At 38.3% G+C, this 24,484-nt stretch overlaps 1 protein-coding gene across 13 annotated transcripts in view; it reads right to left on the bottom strand.

Moving 5' to 3' along the window:
- Window positions 1-24,484, bottom strand: part of MYO3B (myosin IIIB) — a 427,138-nt gene that overhangs the window by 98,711 nt on the left and 303,943 nt on the right. For 10 of the 13 annotated variants that reach the window (XR_003141433.3, XR_003141435.3, XM_025460118.3 and 7 more), the window contains 2 exons: window positions 13,582-13,642; window positions 12,551-12,650 (listed from right to left, as the gene is read on the bottom strand). The exons of 1 other annotated variant lie outside the window; for it this stretch is intronic. Coding sequence is in view for 9 of the 12 variants with exons in the window: in XM_025460118.3 (XP_025315903.1) it covers window positions 12,551-12,650; window positions 13,582-13,642 (161 nt within the window). In the remaining 3 variants the exon portion in view is untranslated. The remainder of the gene's footprint in view (window positions 1-12,550; window positions 12,651-13,581; window positions 13,643-24,484) is intronic. 2 more of the 13 variants (XR_003141434.3, XM_025460120.3) reach the window with 1 other exon arrangement.

Here is a 24,484-nt window from a genome sequence, read left to right as displayed (position 1 = left end):
CAACAGAAAGTCACTGTGAATTGTTCTTGCTTGGAAGTAAATTGTGGACTCATTTAATGTCAGTTTTTATCTTGAATTTCTCCTTCCTATCATTACCCCAACTTCATCTTCACAGTTTAATAAGAAAATGCATCTATTCCTTTAAAAAGATAACAAGTAATTTTAATGTGAATTTGACAGCATTCCAAGCTCAACAAAGCACCTATACTTAATGCCAATAATCCCCAAGGCATGGTTCCATGTTCCTTATTTTGCCTGCTTGCCTCTGAACCTAACCAGGATAGAAATCATAAACTCTGACCAATACACAATCAAATAGCTTGGACATAATGTAACAGACTTCACAGTCTACTGCTATACACAGAGCTAACTGTTCAATCCATTGAGCTTTCTTTTTTCCCCTGTTCTCTTGTAGAACAAAGAGGAAAATACATGTAAGAAGCTAAAGTGGCTGTCTAAAGAAATAATTATTATCAAGAATACTTTGGGCCATAGGAGTGGTCCAGAGGCACCATTTCCTTGATTTCTCCCAAGATCCCAGCTCTGTATTAACCAACTGGGGCTCAGTTTCCTCATCTGTAAAATAAGATGGTGGAGGAGATGCATCTCAAAGGCTTCTAGAATTCTAGATCCAGAGAAATCAGGCCATATAAACTTGGTAGATAACTTACCCTCCCAAAAATGAAATGTTCCCATGAGTAAGAAACAGAACCCCATGCAGGACAAACCTCTGTTGAATGCTTACTATATGCCAAGTGTTGTGTTAAGCACTTTACATGCATATCCAATGTTATAGGTATTTTTATTATTCCTATTTTACAGATGAGAAGAAAGAGGCACAGAGAAGTTAAGTAACTTGCCCAAAGTCACAAAACTGTTAGAGTGGCAGTGTTGGGATATCCATTTAAGGCTGACTCCAAAGCATGTTGTGCCATACTGCCAAGACCATTAACCATGGACATTTCTTTTTTGTAAGAGCTCCAAACTGGAAGTAACCCAGATGCCTAGTGACAGAAGACTGGATACATAAAGGATACTCTATAGCAATGAAAATAAATAAGTTAATCTTTAAAAAATATAATGATAGGAAGAAAAAAGAAGAAGAAGCTAGAAATCAAAGAATACATGCTGTATGATTCTAGTTATGCAAAGTTTAAAAATAGGCAAAAATGGAACTATGATATTTAGGATGCATACTTTGGAAGAAAAAGAGAGTCATAATCAGGAAAGGGTGTGCAGAACATTTCTGAGGTGTGGACAAGTTCTCTTTGCAATCTCAGTTGTGATTATGTGTGGGATTCGTTTATAATAATTCTTACACTGCCCATCTCTGTTTTAAATTTTTTTTCTGTATGCATATTTCAGAATTTTAAAAATTATAAAAACAAGAACAACCAAGATCTCCTATATCTCCTACGTGTGCTTTTCCTAGTGGAGAGGGGACAGTCAGAAGGTTGGAGACACCCTTCTCCCCTCTTTGCCTGGCCAATTCTTGATCCCCCCTTTCAGTTCTCAGCTTTGGTTTAAGCCTGTATGACCCTTCTCTACTCTTCCAAGGCCCAGGATCTTTGCTGTGGCTCAGATCCAGCGCTCACTCTTAGTAACGTCTCAGTGAAAGGAGACTTGATATTGGAGTTCCTTGTCTATTTCCCCCTTGGAATGTAAACTTCACAAAGACAAGCCTGGATCCTGCTGCCTTTTTGTACACCAGCATCCAACATAGCGCCTGCCACTTAGTAGGTACTCAATAAAACACTGCTGAGAATATCTAAATGAATGAGTAATAAGGATGCATTTCACTCTCTGCCAGTCCTCTCTAATTTTAAGCCAACAATTTTTAATTTTTCTTCTGCTAAATAGTTTTTACTAGAAGCTGACAACTGGAGTTTACCTGGTCATTTTAGGAATTCTAATTACTTAAGAAGTAAAACGAAATAGGAAACTCACAGAAAAATGAAAACTAGAGAAAAATCTTAGTATGGTTCTGCATATAGTCATATAACCAAGATTTTTTTTTCTTACTTTTGGACTACGTCTGTCTTGCCTCCCTACAGCACTTAAAATTGATTACATTTAACTTAGGGAACACACTTGTGTCATGTTCTCGTATGTTCAACTTCTACATAACAGATTACCTTGTTCTTCTCAGACTGCTTTTACTTTTTTGGATGGGGAATGGGTGCTAAGCCAAGATGGGAGTTAGGCTGATTCGAAAACATTTTTCTCCCTGATTATATACACATAAAAATTAATTACTGTTCTACTAAAGACACTTTAAAAAATGAAAAGACATGCCACAGACTGAGAGAAGCATCTGTAAAACATAACTGACAAAGGACTGGTATTCAGAATATACAGAGAATTCTTAAAACTTAACAATAAGAAGACAAATAACAATTTAAAAATGGGAAAAAGATCTAAATAGATACTTCATCAAAGAAGACATACAGGTGGCAAATAAGCATATGACAAATTGCTTCATATCACATGTTATCAGGGAAATACAAATTAAAACAACAAGGAGATATTACTATACATCTATTAAAATGGCTAAAATATAGAACTACTGATAACACCAAATGCTGGTGAGGATGTGGAGCAATTGGGACTCTTATTAGCTGCTGGTGGGAATGCAAAATGGTACAGCTATTCTGGAAGACAGTAGGGCAGCTCCTCTCACCATATGACGTAGCAATCCCACTCTTTGGTATTTACCCAAAAGAGTTGAAAACTTACACAAAAACCTGAATAAAAATGTTTATAGCAGCTTTATTCATAATTGCCAAAACTTGGAAGCAATCAAGATGTCCTTTAAGAAGTGGATGGATAAACAAACTGGCACACCCACACAACAGAGTATTTTCAGGATTAAAAAAAAATGGACTATCAAGCCATGCAAAGACACAGAAGAGTTCGAATGCACATGGCTAACTGAAAGAAGGCAATTTGAAGAAGCTATTTACTGTATAATTCCAAGTATATTTCCATTCTGGAAAAGGGAAAACTTGTAAACGGTAAAAGAACAAAAACAAACGAAAAATAGCAACTCTCACCCCCCAAAGAGTAGTTGTCACAAGCTTATGGGGAGGGAGGGAGGAATAAATAGGTTGGAGCCCATAAGGAATTTTTAGGCAAGTGAAACTACTCTGCATGATACTGTAGTGGTGGATACATGTCAGCCCATTTGTCAAAACTCAGACTGTAGAACACAAAGAGTAAGCCCTAATGTGAATTGTGGACTTTAGTGAAAAATGTATCAACAGTGGCTTGTCATTGTAACAACTGCTCCACAATAATGCAAGGTGTTAATAATGGGCAAAGCTTGCAGGAGGGTAAGAAGTAAGGGGCTATATGAGAATTCCTGCATTTTGTTCAATTTTCTGAAAACCCAAAACTACTACTAAAAAAAAAAAAAATCTACTAATTACACACACACAAAAGTATCACTTCTAATCTTGGAAAATAAACAAAAGTAAAAAGAAGAAAAGCCACTCCACTCCTTACTCCCATGACTATATAACTCTATGTTTAATTGTAAAGTTAGAAGAATCCTTTAAAATAAAATAAACTAGGCAGTCAAGGTTAACAGGGCAGTCTATAGAGTATGTGCTGTTTCAAATAAGAAAAGAATTTAAAAATAAAATTCCTCTCAGCACGTTTTACAGCCATGCCGTCAGCATCCCATTCTGGAAGCCAAGTACCCTAACTCGCCTCCCACATCCCGCGCCTTGTGTTGTTTGGCAGCTGCACGCCTGATGTCCTGGGTCAGCGCCAGAACCTCACTTGGCATCGGCAAAAAGTGCATCCTGACCTGACACACTCAGGAAAGCACCGGAAAAGTTCCTGCTGAACTTTCTTCAGATATGTTTGCAGTCACAATCTAAGCAGAAATAATGGCCCCAAACTATGCAACTTCATAATGTGCATTAATGAGTTGCAGGACTGAGAACAGACTGTCACAAGGCCTTCCCTGAGCCATGCAGCCTTGGGAATGGTAGCTGACAATTGACCTCCCAGGCTGTGGCCACTTCCCCTCTGGCCTCAACTCCTCTGGCAGGGTCAGAATCTCACTGCCTCAACTGGCTGATGAAGTAGATATGGTGCTGACCTATGTCTCCTTATCATCCAGAACCCCAAATTTCAGGGAAAATGGAGGTACCAAAATGGATGTTCTCCTCGTGGTAGTTAACCTACAAAGTTCCTCCTGAAAGTAATAATTTTGGACAGAAGCCTCAGTTGCCATGACTGCCAGCCAGCACTCCATTTGAATTCTCCAAAATTACAAAAAAAGCAGAATAAAAGCAAATGAGCCCTAAATCCAGATCTGGTAAAAACAAGAAAGGCATATGATTACTATAAATTGAGCTAAATTAGAATTGAGGTTTGGGATTAGGAGAGCTATAATCTCCTCTCTTCCTTCTCCTTCCATCCTCTACCCTTATGCCCACAAGCCTCAAACCATGCAATCCTCATGCTGGCCTTGCCTAAATTCTTTTGCAAAAAACCAGAACACAAAGATTATAGTGATGACATACATATTAGAGATTTGTGCAAATATTCAGATGTGGTGGAGTTTAGAGCAATTTTGCCTTAAGGGAAGCTGGCAAAGGCTGGCAGAGTTTGCAAAGTAGAATATCTTTTAAAAGCAATAATTCCGCCAGATTTCAGGTTGTACTACAAAGCTGTGGTCATCAAGACAGTGTGGTACTGGCACAAAAACAGACACATAGATCAGTGGAACAGAATAGAGAATCCAGAAGTGGACCCTGAACTTTATGGGCAACTAATATTCGATAAAGGAGGAAAGACTATCCATTGGAAGAAAGACAGTCTCTTCAATAAATGGTGCTGGGAAAATTGGACATCCACATGCAGAAGAATGAAACTAGACCACTCTCTTTCACCATACACAAAGATAAACTCAAAATGGATGAAAGATCTAAATGTGAGACAAGATTCCATCAAAATCCTAGAGAAGAACACAGGCAACACCCTTTTTGAACTCGGCCATAGTAACTTCTTGCAAGATACATCCACAAAGGCAAAAGAAACAAAAGCAAAAATGAACTATTGGGACTTCATCAAGATAAGAAGCTTTTGCACAGCAAAGGATACAGTCAACAAAACTCAAAGACAACCTACAGAATGGGAGAAGATATTTGCAAATGACATATCAGATAAAGGGCTAGTTTCCAAGATCTATAAAGAACTTATTAAACTCAACACCAAAGAAACAAACAATCCAATCATGAAATGGGCAAAAGACATGAACAGAAATCTCACAGAGGAAGACATAGACATGGCCAACATGCATATGAGAAAATGCTCTGCATCACTTGCCATCAGGGAAATACAAATCAAAACTACAATGAGATACCACCTCACACCAGTGAGAATGGGGAAAATTAACAAGGCAGGAAACAACAAATGTTGGAGAGGATGCGGAGAAAAGGGAACCCTCTTACACTGTTGGTGGGAATGTGAACTGGTGCAGCCACTCTGGAAAACTGTGTGGAGGTTCCTCAAACAGTTAAAAATATACCTGCCCTACGACCCATCAATTGCACTGTTGGGGATTTACCCCAAAGATACAAATGCAATGAAACGCCGGGACACCTGCACCCCGATGTTTATAGCAGCAATGGTCACGATAGCCAAACTGTGGAAGGAGCCTCGGTGTCCAACGAAAGATGAATGGATAAAGAAGATGTGGTTTATGTATACAATGGAATATTACTCAGCTATTAGAAATGACAAATACCCACCATTTGCTTCAACGTGGATGGAACTGGAGGGTATTATGCTGAGTGAAGTAAGTCAGTTGGAGAAGGACAAACATTATATGTTCTCATTCATTTGGGGAATATAAATAATAGTGAAAGGGAATATAAGGGAAGGGAGAAGAAATGTGTGGGAAATATCAGAAAGGGAGACAGAACGTAAAGACTGCTAACTCTGGGAAACGAACTAGGGGTGGTAGAAGGGGAGGAGGGCAGGGGGTGGGAGTGAATGGGTGACGGGCACTGGGTGTTATTCTGTATGTTAGTAAATTGAACACCAATAAAAAATAAATTAAAAAAAAAAAAAAAAAAAAAAAAAAGCAATAATTCCTAATAATTTTAGAAATTGAGACATTATAAAAAACCTGGAACACTCCCCTCTGCCTCCTCTATAGCAAAGTTACAAGTAAATATAACTTTGTTCTTGACAACTTCCTGAGAATTTAATGAGACCACTGGAAATAAATAAGGACACTAAAGTATTTCCCAAACCTGGTTTGGGAAACAACAGCTGCAAAAACCAAGATATTAGAAATACATTACTCTCTAAGTGTTTTATTTTACTTCCTGGCCTGTGGTTGATGTGCAGTAGGTGCTCAATGACTGTTTTTTGAATGAATAGAAAGCCTTGTACATGTACAGTTCACTTTCTCTGATTCAATGTAATATCATAGAGATAGGGGACATCTAGAGCAGTGGTTCTCAAAGGGTAGCCCCCAGATCAGCTGTGTGGTGTCACCCGGGAACTTGATAAAAATGCAAAATCCCCCTCTCCTCTACCCCAAATCAGGCTGTGGAATGGGTCCAGTGATTCTGATGCACACTGAAGTTTGAACACTACTCATCAAAAAAGGTCTTTTAACAAGGAGGTATTTTTTTCACTTCCCATGCTAACAGAATAAGAATTCCATGCCTGTAATTCCTCTACTATCTCACCAAGAAAAGTCCTGAGACAGGCTTTACCAGTCTCCTTGATGAGGGTTTACAGTGAATTCTGTGGCACCCGGGCAAGAAGAAAAGCTATCTCAGGCCAATGGGAGCCCAAAAGAGGAGGGATTCAGAGTACCACAGACTACACATATATGAGAGGTCTCAAAGTCTTGTGTGTGGCATTCCATAAGGGCATCGGATGCGGGTAAGGGAGGCCTAGTAGCCTTCCCTCTGTATAGGGTTTGGTTTACATGTCTTTCTCAAGAGAGATTATGTTGCCTTTGAGACTCTGTTCTAGGAACACACTCTTTCTGTCAAATGGGTGATGACACCCCAGCCCTTTATCGTCACAGTGCTTGCGGTATGGCAAACTGCTTGTAACCCCTTCCAAACACAGGCAGGCAGTGGGAGGCAATTCTATCACATGGATCTAAGGCTTTGTCTTGCCTGAAACAGTGGTTTCAAAGAAAAAAACAGTTCCTCCCCAAAGCAAGTTCAACTTCTGATATTGTAATATGGTAACCAACTTGTCCCCATTTGCTTGGGACTGTCCTAGCATTAGCAGGCAAAACCCCACATCTTGGAAAACCCTTCAGTTCCAGGAAAACGGAGATGTTTGGTCAAGAGTTTCAAGGATAAAATAGAGCCCAAGTTTGCTTTCTGCTAGCTGAACTAATGCCAATATCAATAACAGTAATGAGCAACAAGAAAGATAAAGAAAAATGAGGGAGATGGCATTAGACTGGGTAGAAGTATGGGGCGGACAGCCCACTTCAGATCTGAAATCAGATCACTAAACCTGACATTAGACACTCTGAGGGCTCTATCACCGTCCAACACAGTGCAATGCCATTGGGCTTCCTTTGGGAGTCCAGTGCAATTCCACTTGCTCCTCAGCTCCCTACAAATGTGCCATGCTCCATTTTTAAGAGCCAATGTAGTTAAAATGCAATGTAGCAAGTGCAATGACTTTCTGACCTTCAAAGAGAAATATGGGGGCATGTGGCTGGCTCAGTTGGTATAGCACGCAGCTCTTCATTTGAGGTCATGAGTTCAAGCCCTACCCTAGGTGTAGAGCTTACTTCAAAAATTAAAAAAAAAGAAATATGAATAATTTATACTACTTGTAGATGAGAAGATAACCAAGGGAAGAACTGCTTCACTTAGGTGAGTTACCACAAGAAAGGGTAGGTGGTCCCATTTCACAATGGTGTCCAGGACTCTGCATTATAGCCCGGTGTGATAATTGTTGTTAGTGATCACGTCCTGAGACACTAAAGAATTATGTTCATTATATTTAGTATGAAAGGAAGTCATAGGTTTTAGAAAATTTCAACTACCTGGAAAATGACACTTAGCCAGAATATTTCATTCACTGATGAGGTCTGTAGTCTATCCTCAACCCAGGGGCTGGAGTAATCATTTTAAAATACAACTTAGTTCATATCACTCTTAAGCTAAAAATGCTCAGCCAACTTCACACACTAAGTTTATACTCTTACTATTGTGGGCCTCAGAGCAACAATACTGGCACCACCTGGAAGCTCACCGGTGTTGCAGAATCTTTAGTGCCACCCAGACCTACTGAATCAGAGTCTTCATTTTAAGTACTGACGGGGCACCTGGCTGGCTCAGTCAGTAGAGCATGTGACTCTTTTTTTTTAATTTTTAAAAATTTCTTTTAAGTAGGCCCCACCCCCACCCAAGCCCCACTGTGGGGCTTGAACTCAAGACCCTGAGATCAAGACCTGAGCTAAAATCAAGAGTCTGACATTCAACTGAGCCACCCAGGTGCCCCGAGCATAGAACTCTTGATTCATGGGGTTGTGAGTTCAAGCCCCCCAGCTGAAGGTAGAGATTACTTAATAAGTAAAAGTTAAAAAAAAAAAAAAAAAAGAAGTACTTACTTGCATCATCTGGCTCCTCAACTTCTACCATTCTTGCTCTCCTAGCTCCCATCACCTGGGGTTCTTTCTCCTTCTCACCTATTCCATGCAGGCTCTCCTCTTAGGGCCTTTGCCATAGGTATTCCCTTTGCCTAGAATACTCTTCTCCCAAATACTGCATGGCTAATTAGGTCACCACTTTCAAGCCTTCTCAATGAAGCTGACACTAACCACCCCATTTAAAAGTGCAACCATCCCCCAAACCCATCTTCCCTACTTTGGCCACCTCTAATCTCACTTACAGTATTTCCTTCCTCATAACACTTGACTCTTCTAACATCCTATACAATTGACTTTTGTACTATGCTTATTATTTATTGTCATCTCCCTCTGCTGGAACATAGCATCGTCAAGGACAGGAATTTTGTACTGTTGTGCCCTGATAGATCACATATGTCTAGAACAGGGTTAGTGATGTGTGTGGTGTGTGGTGTGTGGTCTGACTTGCTACTTGTCCCAACAAGATTAGTAAAGAAAGAGTAATTTAATTTAGAGAAAGAAATTAAGAAAAGTTTAGATCAATTTGGTATTGACACAACATCCAAATATGTGGTTATGTATCTAGTAGGTGACCTTTGAAAACATGGATTCAAACTGGGTAGGTCCACTTATACATGTTTTTTTTTCTCCAATTAATATATTGGAAATTTTTATAAGATTTGTGACAATTTGAAAAAACAGATGAACTGCACAGTTTAGAAATACTGAAAAAATTAAGAAAAAGTTAGGTATTACTGTAAGAATATAGTATATAATTCATACAACATACGTTATATGTGTTAATCAACTGCTTATGTTATCAGTAAGGTTTCAGATCAACAGGAAAAAATTAGGTATTACTGTAAGAATATAGTATATAATTCATACAACATACATTATATGTGTTAATCAACTACTTATGTTATCAGTAAGGTTTCAGATCAACATGAGTAGTTAAGTTTTTGATGAATCAAAAGTTAGATATGGATTTTGACTGTGCAAAGGTCAGCACTCCTAACCCTTGCATTGTTGAAGGATCAGTTATATTCATTTTTATTGTATTCACAAAAATATCTGACTGTGCAAATTGGAAATGAAAACAATCAAGCTAAAACTGATCTTTTAAAACAGCATGAGAAGTGTGAGAACAGGACAGTTCCTGGCACTTAGTAACTATTAATAATTGTTGAGTAAATAGATGAAATAAGTAAAAGGACAAAGGTCTAAAGAACACATTTTTAAACAGGAAAATCAGGTCCATTTATGCCTATCAGTCTAATTAAATAATTTCACTACTTGGATTAGTCACAAAGTGATTCGTACTATGCACTTCCTGAGTGTACTGTGCTTTCCTCTCCTATGCGAAAATGAGTCAGGCTCAAATGTACCAATTAAGGACACTTCTGAGACTCCCTGACTAACGGGCTGAAGACAGCCTTTGTACAAGCCCCACATCTGTATACTTCTTTGCATGCCTGCCCTGAACAGAGCTGGCCTAACTTTAGATTTATTCCCTGCTTCCCTTCATCCCCCACCCCACCAGACAACTTCATACAACAGTGAAGTTATTAGCATCCATTGCAAGTTACAAAGCAAACTTGTTGGATGTTAGTGGGTTTTTTTTTTTTTTTACACCGAAAAGATCACAATATTCTCTTTTTTTCACAGAAATATAGGTTGAAATAATGGCTAATTCAAGGCAAAAAAATTAAACACAAAGGTATAACTTGTTAAAATATGTCTCACAGAATATACTCTTGTTTCGGCAGCTGATAACCTTGAAGACATAAAACTGGAAAGCTTTTGTTTTTCAATCTCTCTTTGCTGCTTTCTAAGGTCAAGGAGAATTTGATTTACATAATGCATTGTCTTGCCTAAACCTATCCTTCAATGCCACTCAAAGCAACAGCAACAAAATAAAACAACTAGAAAAAAAATAAAAAAATAAAACAGCTTGGATCATTTTAGCTTGTTCCACTGGTGTTCTATACCTTTTTTGGGGGTGACTAAGAGACATTTTATTCCAGGATTATTAGAAACACATTTAAAACTTTTTTCTAGGGATGCCTGGGTGGCTCAGCAGTTGAGCGTCTGCCTTCGGCTCAGGACCCTCATCCCAGGGTCATGGGATTGAGTCCCGCATTGGGATCCCTACAGGGAGCCTGCTTCTCTCTGCCCATGTCTCTGCCTCTCTGTGTGTGTGTCTCTCATAGATAAATAAAATCTTTAAAAAAATAAATAAATAAAACTTTTCACTGACTCATTCAAGAGCTTCATTACATTCTTGCTTCCATTATATTTCTTCATGACTTGGTATGCTCAAGAATTCAGTTAGAGGGTGTAGGCTAGGCTGGGAGAAAGAATACAGAAATGAAAAGATGTAAGCCCAGAGAGTTTACAATCTAGTAGGTAAATGAAAATGTAATGTAAGGCAGGATATGGTAAGTACTACAAGAGAAGTCAAAGGGCACAGAAGAGGGAACCACGGGGAATCAAGAATGGGTGGCTCAGTGGGTTAAGCATCTGACTCTCGATTTCAGCTCCAGTCATGATCTCACGATCCTGAGATTGAGTTCTGCATCAGGTTCTGTGCTGGGCATGGAGCCTGCTTAAGATTCTCTCTCTCTGTCCCTTTCCCCGTAGGCCCCTGACCCCGCCCCCCCCCCCCCCCCCCACTATGCTCATGCTCTCTAAAACAAAAAGAGAATGGAGAGGACTGAAAATGGACAGGGAAGAAGGATAGATGGGGCAGAGGGCACCATGTGAGCGAAGTCACAGAGGAGAGAAAAGACATACTAGACATACTTGGAGAATATAGAACAGTCTGGATATTCTAAAGCACAGAATGAGAAAGAGAGATCAGTGGAAGATACAGCTAGAAAGGAAAATTATGACCATAAGAGAGATAGCCTTGAATGTCACATCAAGAAGTTTACAGCTGATGCTGAAGCAATGGGGAGCCATGGAGGAGTATGGAAGAAGGGAATGTTAAGATCAGAGTATGCTTTAGAAAAACTCCTCAGGTATCTGCAGAAGATAAGTTGGAGGAGGAAAAGAATGGAAGCAGGAAGACTACTTAGGATGCTATTTACAAGAGTGAAAGGAAAAGTAATAGTGATGGTATGGTGGCAGACCAAAGAGAAAACCATCTAGACTGGAGGGAAAAAATAAGTGCAACAGGAAAGGCTATATCTACTGCATATTTCAGAAAAATAGGTGAAGTTGACATTAAGTGTAATGTCCATGTTTTAAGTTGAAATGCATTCTTTCTTTGGAATGGTCCACACTACTCTTAGTATCCTCTGATTCATATATATTTCTTATGATCATGCTTCTATTTTGTCTTCTAGAATGTTGATTATAGTCACACATAAACCCCCAAACTAACTTTCACAATGTTCTATGGAAAAGAATTTAGAAAGGGGACATAAAAAGCTATTTCCCAAAGGAGTGTATGGCAAGATGTGTGTATTCCTGCTGAAAGAATGGTAGTGTTGCCAAAAGAGCACAACTGCTCTCTAAATCCATATTCCTTACCAACTCCTAGATTTTGACCCAAAATGATCTGTTCTACTGAAAGCTGGGTCAATTGTTTATCTTTCCTTTCACGAAATGATATTGTGAAGCAGGTCCCTAATTTGAGGTTTTAAGAGCTAAAGGGAAATAATGGCCTTTGATATTTATTCTCTTCCCTCAGAGAAGTAAAGTTGAGTGGGATGAGAAGGCAGTAAATGGCTCCTTTAACACAAATTTTGCTTCCAACCTTTATGGTTGCACAAATCTGAACTTTTTGCTAACACTAGATCATATTACTATATGAGTCCTACCTTCTGGACAGTTTTGCCTAAACAACTCATCAAAAAATACACAAGCATGCAAAAAGTAGAAGTAGCATGCAATTCAAAATGTTCTTACCAGGTGTTGCAGGGGCTCCCCTCGAGGGACTTGGTCCTGGGAGACCTGGGGCAGCATGGCATGTCCAAGAAGACAGCAGATCAGTCCCAGAAACGGAGTGCTTCAGAAAGACCCAATAGGAGAAACATACTTTTATCTTCTGATGAAGCAGCCTTAAGGACATAGCTTACATTTAACTAAGGGACCTTTAACCTTGATGATATGGAGAAGAAGGTAAGTATACTGGGGTCATGTTGTGAGTTGCCCCCGTCTTGCATTAGAATTGAGTGGAGGTCCTCTCCCTAGGGCAATTAGTAGCAAAGTCTCAGGACCTTTTGCTTAATTCATTAATTTCTTCCTCTGAACAAGTCAACCTAGCCCCCTCTTAAATTAATTATAGTCCAGAATATAAAAAAACAGCTATGTGCTGATTTTCTCCTATGCTTAATTTTTATCCCTAAGAAAGAAAAAAGAAAACCTATAGGAAGGTATTAATCTACTTAACATTTCTAAGTACATCATCCAAAGGATTTTGTTTTTTTAATCTTACATATGCTCAGCAGAGTTACTGGCAAAAACTGTACATTTTCTTCATTTCATCCTTTCAACATCAAATAGTAGGCAGCAAAAATTGGATCAGACTTCAAAGCCTGCTGTGGGCTCCAAGTCACAGAGAGACGCCTCCATTTCACATATTGAATTCGAGCAGGATATCAAAGTGCTACCAAAGAACCTCGGGTCCTTACTCAAAAAGAGGCTCTAACATCTGTAGAGAGTGGAGTGCACAGACAAATCACCTCGGGGAGCAGCTAGCATTTATTCTCAGCAGCAAATTTCCAGGCTTTTGATTCTCTCTTCACTGTACCTCCCTGTCTCTCTGCTGAACCAAAGTTCTTTAGCAAGCTGGGCTTTTGTCTCAAAGACTTCAAAATATCACTAACAGTTTCATGTTTGGATGACCTGACCAAGCAGTCACAGACAAGCTTCACAGTCATCGACTTGGACAAGTCTGAAATAAAGATACACAGTCATTCCAGAAGATGTCCAGCTACCTTATTTGGATGTCCTACGGAGACATCACACCCTTTTGGAGAACCTTGGGCTTGTGGATGCCTAAAAATAAAAATAATAAATTTTAAAAGGCCTGAAATAATGTTTAAGAACTTGAAGATTTTTTCTCTCCAAAGATATATCAGAACACACTGTTACTGAATTTCCATTGTTTCCCATTCCAGTCCTTGATTAAAAGGACATGGTCAACTTAAGAAAATGCATCCTACTAAGTGCTGTTGCTTTATTCACAGCCTGAGGTCCTAAGACCATAGAAGCTGCCCTTTTTAAAGCTGTGTAGTATAATCTGGTTTACTATTAGGCATTCACAAACTTTACTTAAGAAGCCAACAAAACTGACACTAAGGTGGTACTTCCCAACCAGCACATCGTAATCATATTAATGGTTAGATAATTCAAAATAGATTCTGTAGTCAAATAAGTATGGAAAATGCGGAGTTTTACATAGTTAAGAGGCTTCCATACTGCAGGAATGATCTTTTATAATCAAAATATTCATTTCCAGATTCCTAAAGTGGGGGGTGCGGAGTGGGTGCAGTGTTTCTTAAACTAATTTGACCAAGCAACTTAAAAAGTGATAACCTACTAACATCTATTAAAATATTAATGTTTCATGGAGCAGAGATGGGAAAAATCGATTGTGCTGTGTCCCCAATTTCTAGTAATTGAAACTCATTTTATAAAAGTGTAATAATTATTACTCACTGTTAAAATATGAGCTGGTCTTTTTTAGATGGACCCCAGCAGAATAGAAAGCACTGACTAAGGCACAACACTATTTCACAAGAGACTAAAAGCCAGAGGCCCTCGGGCCCTACGTGGATGAGGAGGCCTGACCAGGACCCACTCTGGGCAGGTTTAGGGCTCAGCTGGGGCTCCCCTCTTCACTGTCAGGGCCCGCCCGGATGCTCTGTCTGGGAAGGAGGATGTTAGCCAGGCTGGCCAGACAGTAAGGGCCTGCTGTAGTGGGTGTGGAGATATTTGAAAAAAGGTGTTTCTTAGCTCAAATAAAGTCCAGTTTGTACCCCCCAAAAAAATAAAATAAAATAAAATAAAAGAAAGCACTGACTAGGGGAAGAGAAATCTGGGTTCTAACTCCTGCTTCAAGATCCTTGGTGTCTTTCTTTCTCTCACACACCCTCTCTCTCTCTCTCTCTCTCTCTCTCTCACCCACACACACATACCAAATGGGGAAATTTCTGTAGTATTGAGGGTTCATCTGCAAAATGAAGGAATTGAGATAAACTATTACTAAGGTCTCTTCTAGTTCTATGTGAAAAAAATCTTATCATTTATTTAAACTGATAAATTCATTTTCTGATTTTTCTGTGAACAGTTCACAGATAATATCTTCAAAATGCATCTATATATAGGTATAAGAAATATCTCCCTTTAAAAAATATCACATCAATACCCTGGGAGAGGGGACTATAATGATACATATATTTCCATGTACATTTATACATGGAAATGGATACATGTATCCATAAATGGATACATTTATCTTATGTCTCCCACTATGGAATGCAAGTTCCAAGAAGGCAGGGATCGGATTTGCTTAATTCTATACTCTATATCAGCACCTAACCCTAGGGGCTGGTATGTTGTAAAGGGCTCAATAAATATTTGACAAGTCGAATGAATAAAAGAATGACTCATGGACCTTCAAGTATGTGCCTTGCAGATTAGCAATAATACCCTTGATGTTAACAGTAAATTAATGAGCTTTTATATAATACTTCATATTTTTTCAAATGCTTTTATATATCTAATGAGAATTTCACAGCCGTTTGAAATTTTGATCTAAGTGGTTTGATTGTCCCTATTATCTAGATAAAGAAACTGTTGAGAGAGGGAGAGGGATGTGGCCAGGGATCAGGTGACTACCTGGCAGAGGGAAGACACTGACGCCTGTTAGCCTGACTTCAAATCCTCTGTCTTCCTCTGAAACTTGACATCTTTTATACCCTTTGGTTTTTGTGCATCAAGCTAAGGAACTCATTCCTGTCAGCCTAGGCAAGTCCCAATGGTTCTGGAACACCTAAAGGAGAGATGGACTCTGAGGTCCTCCAGGAGTCCTGGTAAGGTTTGGAGACAATCTAAGGAAGAGAGTTTAGCTGTCACATTACGATGGGCTCTCTAATTTCTGCCCTACCTGCCCCAATATAGAAATGAAATCTCTTAAGAACTCTGCTCATTTGCATGGCTTTGTAGGATCCAAAAGCCAGGGGCAGATATCTTCCAACTTTCCACTAAGGGTCAGGTCATCAATTTGAGTCTCCATTCACACCTTTGGAAGAATCTAAGGCAGCTCAATATAATGTTTATATGTATTACTTGGTTTTATAAAAGTGGAGGTGAGATGGGTAATGTCCAAAGACAAATAGATTAGAAAATACCTGATTAAGCAAATACTTGATTAAAGCAGGTTTCTTTCCCAAGAGGCTTTCCAGAACCTTTAGCTTAATACCATCTACAATGAAACCTCACGAGCTGTAAACAATACACAGTATTTCCCAGATGTTATCTTAACAATGGCATTCTTCTCCCAAGGAGCATGATGGAGGCCTATTGGTTTCTATAACCTGCCTTAGGAACCAATCTAATCTGAGCAACACTTATTTAAAACAAACTCCAATCTGCCTTTAAAAAATGGTATAAGTTTTTCTTAAAAGTCTAACTGCCTCAACTTCGTTGCAGCAATTTATCAGATATGATGTCATTTGCTCCAAGGACCTGAGACTGGCAGTGAATGATAATGTGATAATGTTCCATAAGCTGTCACTGCTGAAATAAGAAAAAAAGCCCAATAACAAAAAATAATTAATGCTTACTGAATGCATGTATGTTATCAGGCACTGGCCAAAGAATGGATAAATGGTTATCTCATAATATTTCCAACAGCCATGTGAATTGGTTACATTTTTTTATACTCATTTTACAGGTGAGCGAATCAGGGATCAAGAAGCTAATGACTTGGTTCATGTCATAATTAGTGCATAAAGAGTGTACCATAATTTGACAAAGTACAACATCCATTCATGATAAAAACCCTCAACATATTAGGTGGAGAGGGAATATACCTCAACATAGTAAAGGTTATATATGAAAAACCCACAGCTAACATCATCCTCAATGGGGAAAAACCAAGAGCTTTTCACCTAAAGTTAGGAACAAGATAAGGTTGTCCACTCTCACCACTTTTAATTCAACATAGTACTGGAAATTCTAGCCACAGCAATCAGACAACAAAGATATAAAAGGCATTAAAATCAGAAAGGAAGAAGTAAAACTTTTCACTATTTGCGGATGACATGATATGACATACAGAAAACCTGGAAGAGGGGATCCCTGGGTGGCTCAGCGGTTTAGCACCTGCCTTCGGCCCTCAGGCGTGATCCTGGAGTCCCAGGATGGAGTCTTGTGTTGGGCTCCTTGCAACACAAGGAGCCTGCTTCTCCCTCTGCCTGTGTCTCTGCCTCTCCCTCTCTCTCTCTCTCTCTCTCTCTGTGTGTGTCTCTCATGAATAAATAAATAAAATCTTTAAAAAAAGAAAAAAAAAACCTGAAATATTCCAGCAAAAAAACTGCTAGAACTGATAAATGAATTCAGTACTGGTGCAGGATGCAAAATCAATGTTCAGAAATCTGGGCATTTCTATACATCACTAATGAAGCAGCAGAAAGAGAAATTAAGAAAACAATTCCATTTACAATTGTACCAAAATTAATAAAATCCTAGGAATAAACCTAACCAAAGAGGTGAAAGACCTATACTCTGAAAACTATCAAATGCTGAAGAAAGAAATTGAAGATGACACAAAGAAATGGAAAGACATTCTATGCTCATGAACTGGAAGAACAAATATTGTTAAAGTGTCTGTATTACCCAAAGCAATCTATACATTTAATGCAATTCCTACCAAAATACCAACAGCATTTTTCACAGAACTAGAACAATCAATCCTAAAATTTGTATGGAACCACAAGGCTTTGAATGGCCAAAGCATTCTTAAAAAAGAAAATGTGGAAACATCACAATATTGGATTTCAAGATATATTGCAAAGCTACAGTGATCAAAACAGTATGGTGCTGTTTTAAAAACAGACACACAGATCAATAGAATGGAACAGAAGCACAGAAGTGAACCCATAACTATCTGGTCAATTAATCTTTGACAAAACAGGAAAGAATATCCAACAGGAAAAGTACAGTTTCTTCAACAAATGGTGTTGAGAAAACTGGACAATCACATTCAAAAGAAAGAAACTGGACCACTTTCTTACACCATACACAAAAATAAATTCAAAATGGATTAAAGACCTAAATGTAAAGTCTGAAACTGTAAAATCCTGGAAGAGAATGCAGGCAGTAACCTTTTTGACACTGGGCATAGTAACTCTTTTCTAGATATGTCTCTTGAGGCAAGGGAAATGAAATAAAAAATAAACTAGTGAGACTACCATCAAAATAAAAAGCTTCTGCACAGCAAAGTAAATAATCAACAAAACTAAAAGGCAACCTATGGAATGAGAGAAAATACCTGCAAATGACATATCCAATAAAGGGTTAGTATCCAAAATATATAAAGAACTTTACAACTCAACTTCCATCTAGATGGCCAACAAATACATGAAAAGATGCTCAACATCACTCATCAGGGAAATTAAAACCTCACACCTGTCAAAATGTCTAAAATCAAAAACACAAGAAATTGCAAGTGCTGGAGAGGATGTGGACTAAAAGGAACCTTCTTGCACTGTTGGTGTGAATGCAAACTGGTATAGCCACTGTGGAAAACAGTTTGGAGGCTCCTCAAAAAGTTAAAAATATAACTACTCTATGATCCAGCAATTGCACTACTGGGTATTTATTTCCCCACCAAATACAAAAACTAATTCAAAGGAATGCCTGCACTCCTACGTTTATTGCAGCATTGTTTACAATAGCCAAATTATGGATGTACTTGTTCATCGACAGAAAAATGGAAATAGAAGATGTGGCATATGTACACAACAGAATATTACTCAGCCATAAAAAATGAAATCTTGCTATTTGCAATGACATGGATAGAGCTAGAGAGTATAATGCTAATCAAAATAAGTCAGAGAAAGAGAAATACCATATGATTTCACTCATATGTAGAATGTAACAAACAAATGAGTAAAGGGGCAAAAAACAGAGAGGGAGGGAGAGAAGAAACGTTCTTAATTATAATTCTCTATAGAGAACAGAGGCACCTGGGTGGCGCAGTCAGTTAAGCATCTGTCTTTGGCTCAGGTCATGATCCAAAAAGGTCCTGGGATCAAGCCCCACACCAGGCTCCAGCCCCACACCGGACTTCCTGCTCAGCAGGGAGCCTGCCACTCCCACTGCTTGTGTGTGTGCACATGGCACTCTCTCTCTGTCAAATAAATAAAGTCTTAAAAAAAACTAAAAAAAAAAAAAAAAGAAAAGAGAACTGATGGTTATGAGGGGTGGGTGGGAAGATGGGTTAAATATGTGATGGGGATTAAAGAGTATATTTGTCCTGATGGGCACTGGTAATGTATGAAATTGTTCACCTGAAACTAATACAACACTGTATATTGAAACTAATACAACACTGTATATTAACTGGAATCAAAATAAAAACTTAAAAAATATACTACAGTATAAAGCCTGCTGACATAGAAAAAGGAGACTCCACAGGGAAATTATTTATTCCCACAAGGATTATCAAGCGCTCATTAAAACTTCAGACAAATGGTTGGTGGTGAATAGGACATTCATATGGTGTCAAAGCATCAGCACATCGAGTCCTTCTTTCAGGTCACAAGGGGAACAAGGTAACAGTATAGTAACAGTATATTTTAATACAGCACAGTCTTGGCACCACTGATGCCTAGACAACATTGTCTTATGATGTGAGGCAATGCGAAGTGTTTGACATTTATATTTTTTGTTTTGGTCAAAAACATTGAACTTGAATGTAATCAAAGCTTTAAACCTCACAGTTTACCTAAAACGCAGGGTATAGAGGGACAAACTAAGACCACACAGAAGCAAGCAAACAAATACAGAAGGTGAGCTATTTTATGGGATAATTGGCTCAATCTCTTAAAAATGAGAAAGTAAGTATTATGTATTAAGTGAGATTTAGGAACATAACAACTCAATCCAAGGTAATGACCTAAACTGGATCCTGGCTTGGACAAACAGGTGTTAAGAACATTCTTAGGACAACTGGGAAGTTTTGACTATGAATTAGTATTAGATGATATATTTCTTAAAAGATTATTTATTTATACATGAGAGAGAGAGAGAGAGAGAGACAGAGACAGAGACACAAGCAGAGGGAGAAGCAGGGGTCTCCAGGATACCACCCTGAGCTGAAGGTGGTGCTAAACCGCTGAGCCACCCAGGCTGCCCAGTATTAGATGATATTAAAGAATTATTCATTTTTATTTATTTTATTTTAAGTGGGCTCCATGTCCAATGTAGGGCTTGAACCCACAACCCCAAGAACAAGAGTTGCATGCTCTACTGACTGAGCCAGTCAGGTGCTCCAGGAATTATTCATTTTTAAAGTGTGATATTATTTTGAATCTGTAGGAAAATTTAAAAATATAATACTGTCCTTAGCTTCCATTAGGAATCACATGCTAAATGGCAGAATCAGTGAATAGGAGGTAGGTGTCTCTGTCTACATATGACTCTCTGCATATTCCAAGGGCTCCTCTAGCCTCTCCGAATCCATGACGAAAGTTTTAAGCAGATCGCCTCCAGGGCTCGGCAGCTCTGCTACGTTGCTTCAGTCAGTTCACTCAGCTGTGAGTTCTGGGAGAGACACAAAAATCTAACTCCTCACTGACAGCACTTCTGCTGGGCATCTGCCCTGAAAAAGCCCCCCAAAATGAAACTCACATCTAATTCTTTCTAAACCCTGATCCCAATGTGATGGGATGAGAGGCTGGGTGCATGCTGGCTCTCAAGTACATGGCTGCTGAGAATGCCCCAGCATCTCTCCTCTACAGCAAAGATTCACGAGGCCAGCTGGCTTTGTCATGCTGGGCTGGCAGCACTAGGTGAAGTCATCATCATCACACTCCAAAACTGGGTCTCAGCTTTGATAGGCTCCAAAATTCAGTTTGCCAGTTCACTGAGGGGTGATGATTTTTTCAGAGTGGAGTTGTATTAACCAAACTTAGAAGAGTCATATTTGAAAAGCAGAATACCAGCGTGTGATTTTACAGTGAGTAGTATTATCTGGACTATACTCTCCCCCTTGCTTCCCCCTCACTAGTTGGTTGAAATAATCTAGAGATAGATTTATATATTTTAGAATTAAAACAAAGGAAGCAGAGTACTCCTGGAGCACTGATCAACCAATCTAGTCTTGTAACTGACCTTTTTTTACTTTAGGGTTAGAATTGGTAACTTCTTGCTTGGATGGGAGTAGAGACACACTGGTTATACTCTGACCCTCCATTTTATAAACTTCACTTAAATTCCTTTTTGCAGTTTTTATTAAACTTTGATAAAATTTGCCAGATTATGTCTTATCTTTTATCAATTATAATTTAGAATGGCTTGTAGACAAATGAAGAAACCCATTAGTCGTTCACACTTGACAGCATATTCTAATTTCAAAACAGGATAGGTTTCAGCTAATTCATTGTGGGTTGATTTCTGTTAGCTTCCTGCTGTCTCTAGATTTGGGACTAGTTCTAATTGTAAATTCGTGTCTTCCGTGGTAGCCCTGGGAGAAAGGCTAATCAGCATAACCAAGCAAATTTATTCCTGCTTCTTTAATAGCTCTGGAAAAAAAAATCTGTTGTATATGGAGCTCTTAAGAAGAGGTCAATTTCTTGTTCCCAAGTAGTAGCAGCCAATCCACTCTGCAAAAGATATGCCCAGACCAACATAGTAGGATCCCCATGAATCACGAGGGAGGCACCTTTTAGATAAACAAGTCATACAACTTTCCTTACGGAAATTACCATGAAGGATAATAGAAAACGTAAACATCTTTGTAAATGGTTTCAGTAAGTTCAAGGTAAGGTAGATAAACCATTTTAAAAATGACATCAGAGAAAAGACACTGTCCTTTGTAAAAGATCCCAAGCTAACCTGAGTGCTAACAGGATGTCTATACAATCTGGTCTCAGATCAAACCCCAACTGGCAAGTGAAGCATTCTTATCTAGTTCTTACATGCAATCTGAACATTGTGAGGGCTGAGGCTATAAATGTGGAACACTACCAGATCTGAATGTCCACTTATTGTCACTATGCACCTACTTTTCCCTGATTTGCATCAACTAGGTGTCACTATATATTCTTTTTGCTACTTATATTTATTTAAACAGCTTTGAAGGCACAGAGGATTGGAAGATAAGAAAATGTCCTAAGAACACAATTTTTTTTTTTAAAGAACACAAATTATCATGTTAAATTTAAAGGTACCCAGAATGTGTAAGATAGTGCATATTATAAAACTTGGAAAGCTAGGATTTCTAGAATGCTTTAAAAAAAAAAGATTTTTTTAAAGATTTTATTTATTTATTCATGAGAGACACAGGGAGAGTGAGAAGCAGAGGGAGAAGCAGGCTCCATGCAAGGAGCCTGATGTGGGATTTGATCCCGGGACTCCAGGATCATGCCTTGGGCCGAAGGCAGGCACTTAACCTCAGGGATCCCCCGCCAAAAAAGATTTTTATTTATTGAGGGAGAGGGAGAGAGGAGAAGAGGGGCAGAGGGAGAGAGAAACTTTAGCAGACTCTACGCAGAGCATGGAGCCTGACATGAGGCTCAAACACACAATCCCAAGATTACAACCTGAGCTGAAACCAAGAGTCAGATGCTAAACAGACTGCACCACTCAGGTGCCCCTAGAATGCTTTTGTTTTCTATTCACCACTACCACAACAAATAAGCATTTGTCAAGCCCCCACTGAACCTCCTTAGGGTTCTATTCATACTTTTATACTTTTGCCTGGAATGTCTTCTCCTCTCTGGCCCACTTGGCCATTGCACCTTTATCCTTTAGCCTGGATGTCAGCTTCTTGGAAGAGCTTTTTTGCCCCATCCCCACCCTGGACACCTCTTCCACTCTGGGCAGAGTTGGAGGCTCCCTAGTGCATTTCTACAATCTGCTGAGCCTAACCACTCTGAAAACTTGGTACTGTAACTAACTCATCTGGTGCCATATCCTGACCAATTAAAAGTGACTGCACATCATCTACAGAGGGTAAGCTTTATCAAATTTTGATTAAGGGAGGGAGAGCAAAGAACAGGCCACTTGGCTTTGAGATATCAGAGCTGTTCTTATTGCTGTGTTCATCAGTTTTATCTTTTCTTCTTTATATTTTGGTTGCTGAAAACACTCCAAATTCCTAAAAGGTCTGAATATTCACCAATCACTAATCAATGAAAGTGTAGTGATCTTTGACTTTCTCCCCAAGGTAAATGACTGAAATAACTGGTGGCAAAATGTTTCCTTTTTTTTCTGATTAAAAAATAACATATATAAAAAAAAAAAAAAAAAAAAAAAAATAACATATATTCACTGTTGTACTATCTAAAATAGATATTCAAGGAGAAGAAAATAAAAATCAGGGATAATTTCCATATCCAGAAATAACTGCAATTAATATCGTGATATATATCTTTTCAGATGCATATAATATATCTAATATCTAATATATATAATATTATATATATCTTTTCAGATGTATATAATATATATTTAAAAAAACAAAGGCTCATTATATGTTTGCTATTTTAACTTAAGTTTGGTAGTAACAAGCATTTTTCGACATATTTGTGCACAATATGCACATACACAAATGTGCATATCATATTTATGGCTGATAATATTATACTGGGTGATTATCATAAATGATTTAATTAATCTCTTATTTTTGGATATTTAAATTGTTTCTAATTTTATGACATTATAAACAATGGATCATGAATTATTCTATGCATACAGTTATGAGTACTCATCCAATTATTTTCCTAGGTAAATCTTAATTTGAGGCTATTGGGTCAAAGAGTGAGCAAATTCTTTGCCTGTTTTAAAGCTTTTGAAGTATATCACCAAAATCTTCTCTAAAAGGTGACAAAAACTAACATTCATACCTATAAAAGTGCCAAAGGACCCTCACTTCCCCTCATACCATCAACACTGGGTATTACCAGTTTTTTTTTTTAACCTTTGTTTACCTCTTTGGCCAAAAAAGGGGGGGATGTTCCTCATTATTAGTTTAATTGGGACACTTCAGGAATTTTTTGATTCCTAAACAAGGAAAACATTATTCCTGGGCTTTGATATATGACATGAAGAAAACATAAGGAGTACAGAAGAAGTGAAAGTAAAATCATACAAAATGAGATCACAGGAAAAAAAAGCAAACAAGAATGATCACAGCTTCTGTATTATCTGTTTTTCACTAGGTTTGGCTACTTGGTAATTTTTATAAAGATTTTAAAGGCATATCCTGTCTCTTAGTATCCCCATCAGTATCATTGCTGAATAAGTTGAATATGCAAGTTATACTTAAATAGATGAATTTGTTCTTGGACATATAATTATTTTAAGTTTTAGAACATGGCTCAAGGACAAATTCATCAAAAGGGCTCAAAAAGCCTGGTAAATGTTTCATAATGCCATTGCTTGAAGTTAACACTCTAGTTAGATATATGTACTTATGCTAATTTCCCAAGTCCCACTGAGTCCTTTAAATTTGATATTTGTTTGTCTCATTGCTTTTCCCCAAACGTGAGCCTATACAGCCTTAATTTGTCAGTTCTTATATCTCATTTCTTTTTATTTTATCCTTTACTACTTTATTGCAAGCAGCTGTCATGTGTCAAGTCTAAGGTAAGGGTAGGAGGCCTT

The sequence above is a fragment of the Canis lupus genome, chromosome 36, assembly GCF_003254725.2.
Source record: "Canis lupus dingo isolate Sandy chromosome 36, ASM325472v2, whole genome shotgun sequence".
In the NCBI taxonomy this organism is placed as follows: Eukaryota; Metazoa; Chordata; class Mammalia; order Carnivora; family Canidae; genus Canis; species Canis lupus.
The sequence above is the reverse complement of the archived record's forward strand: the minus strand, read 5'-3'. Positions and strand labels throughout refer to the sequence as shown.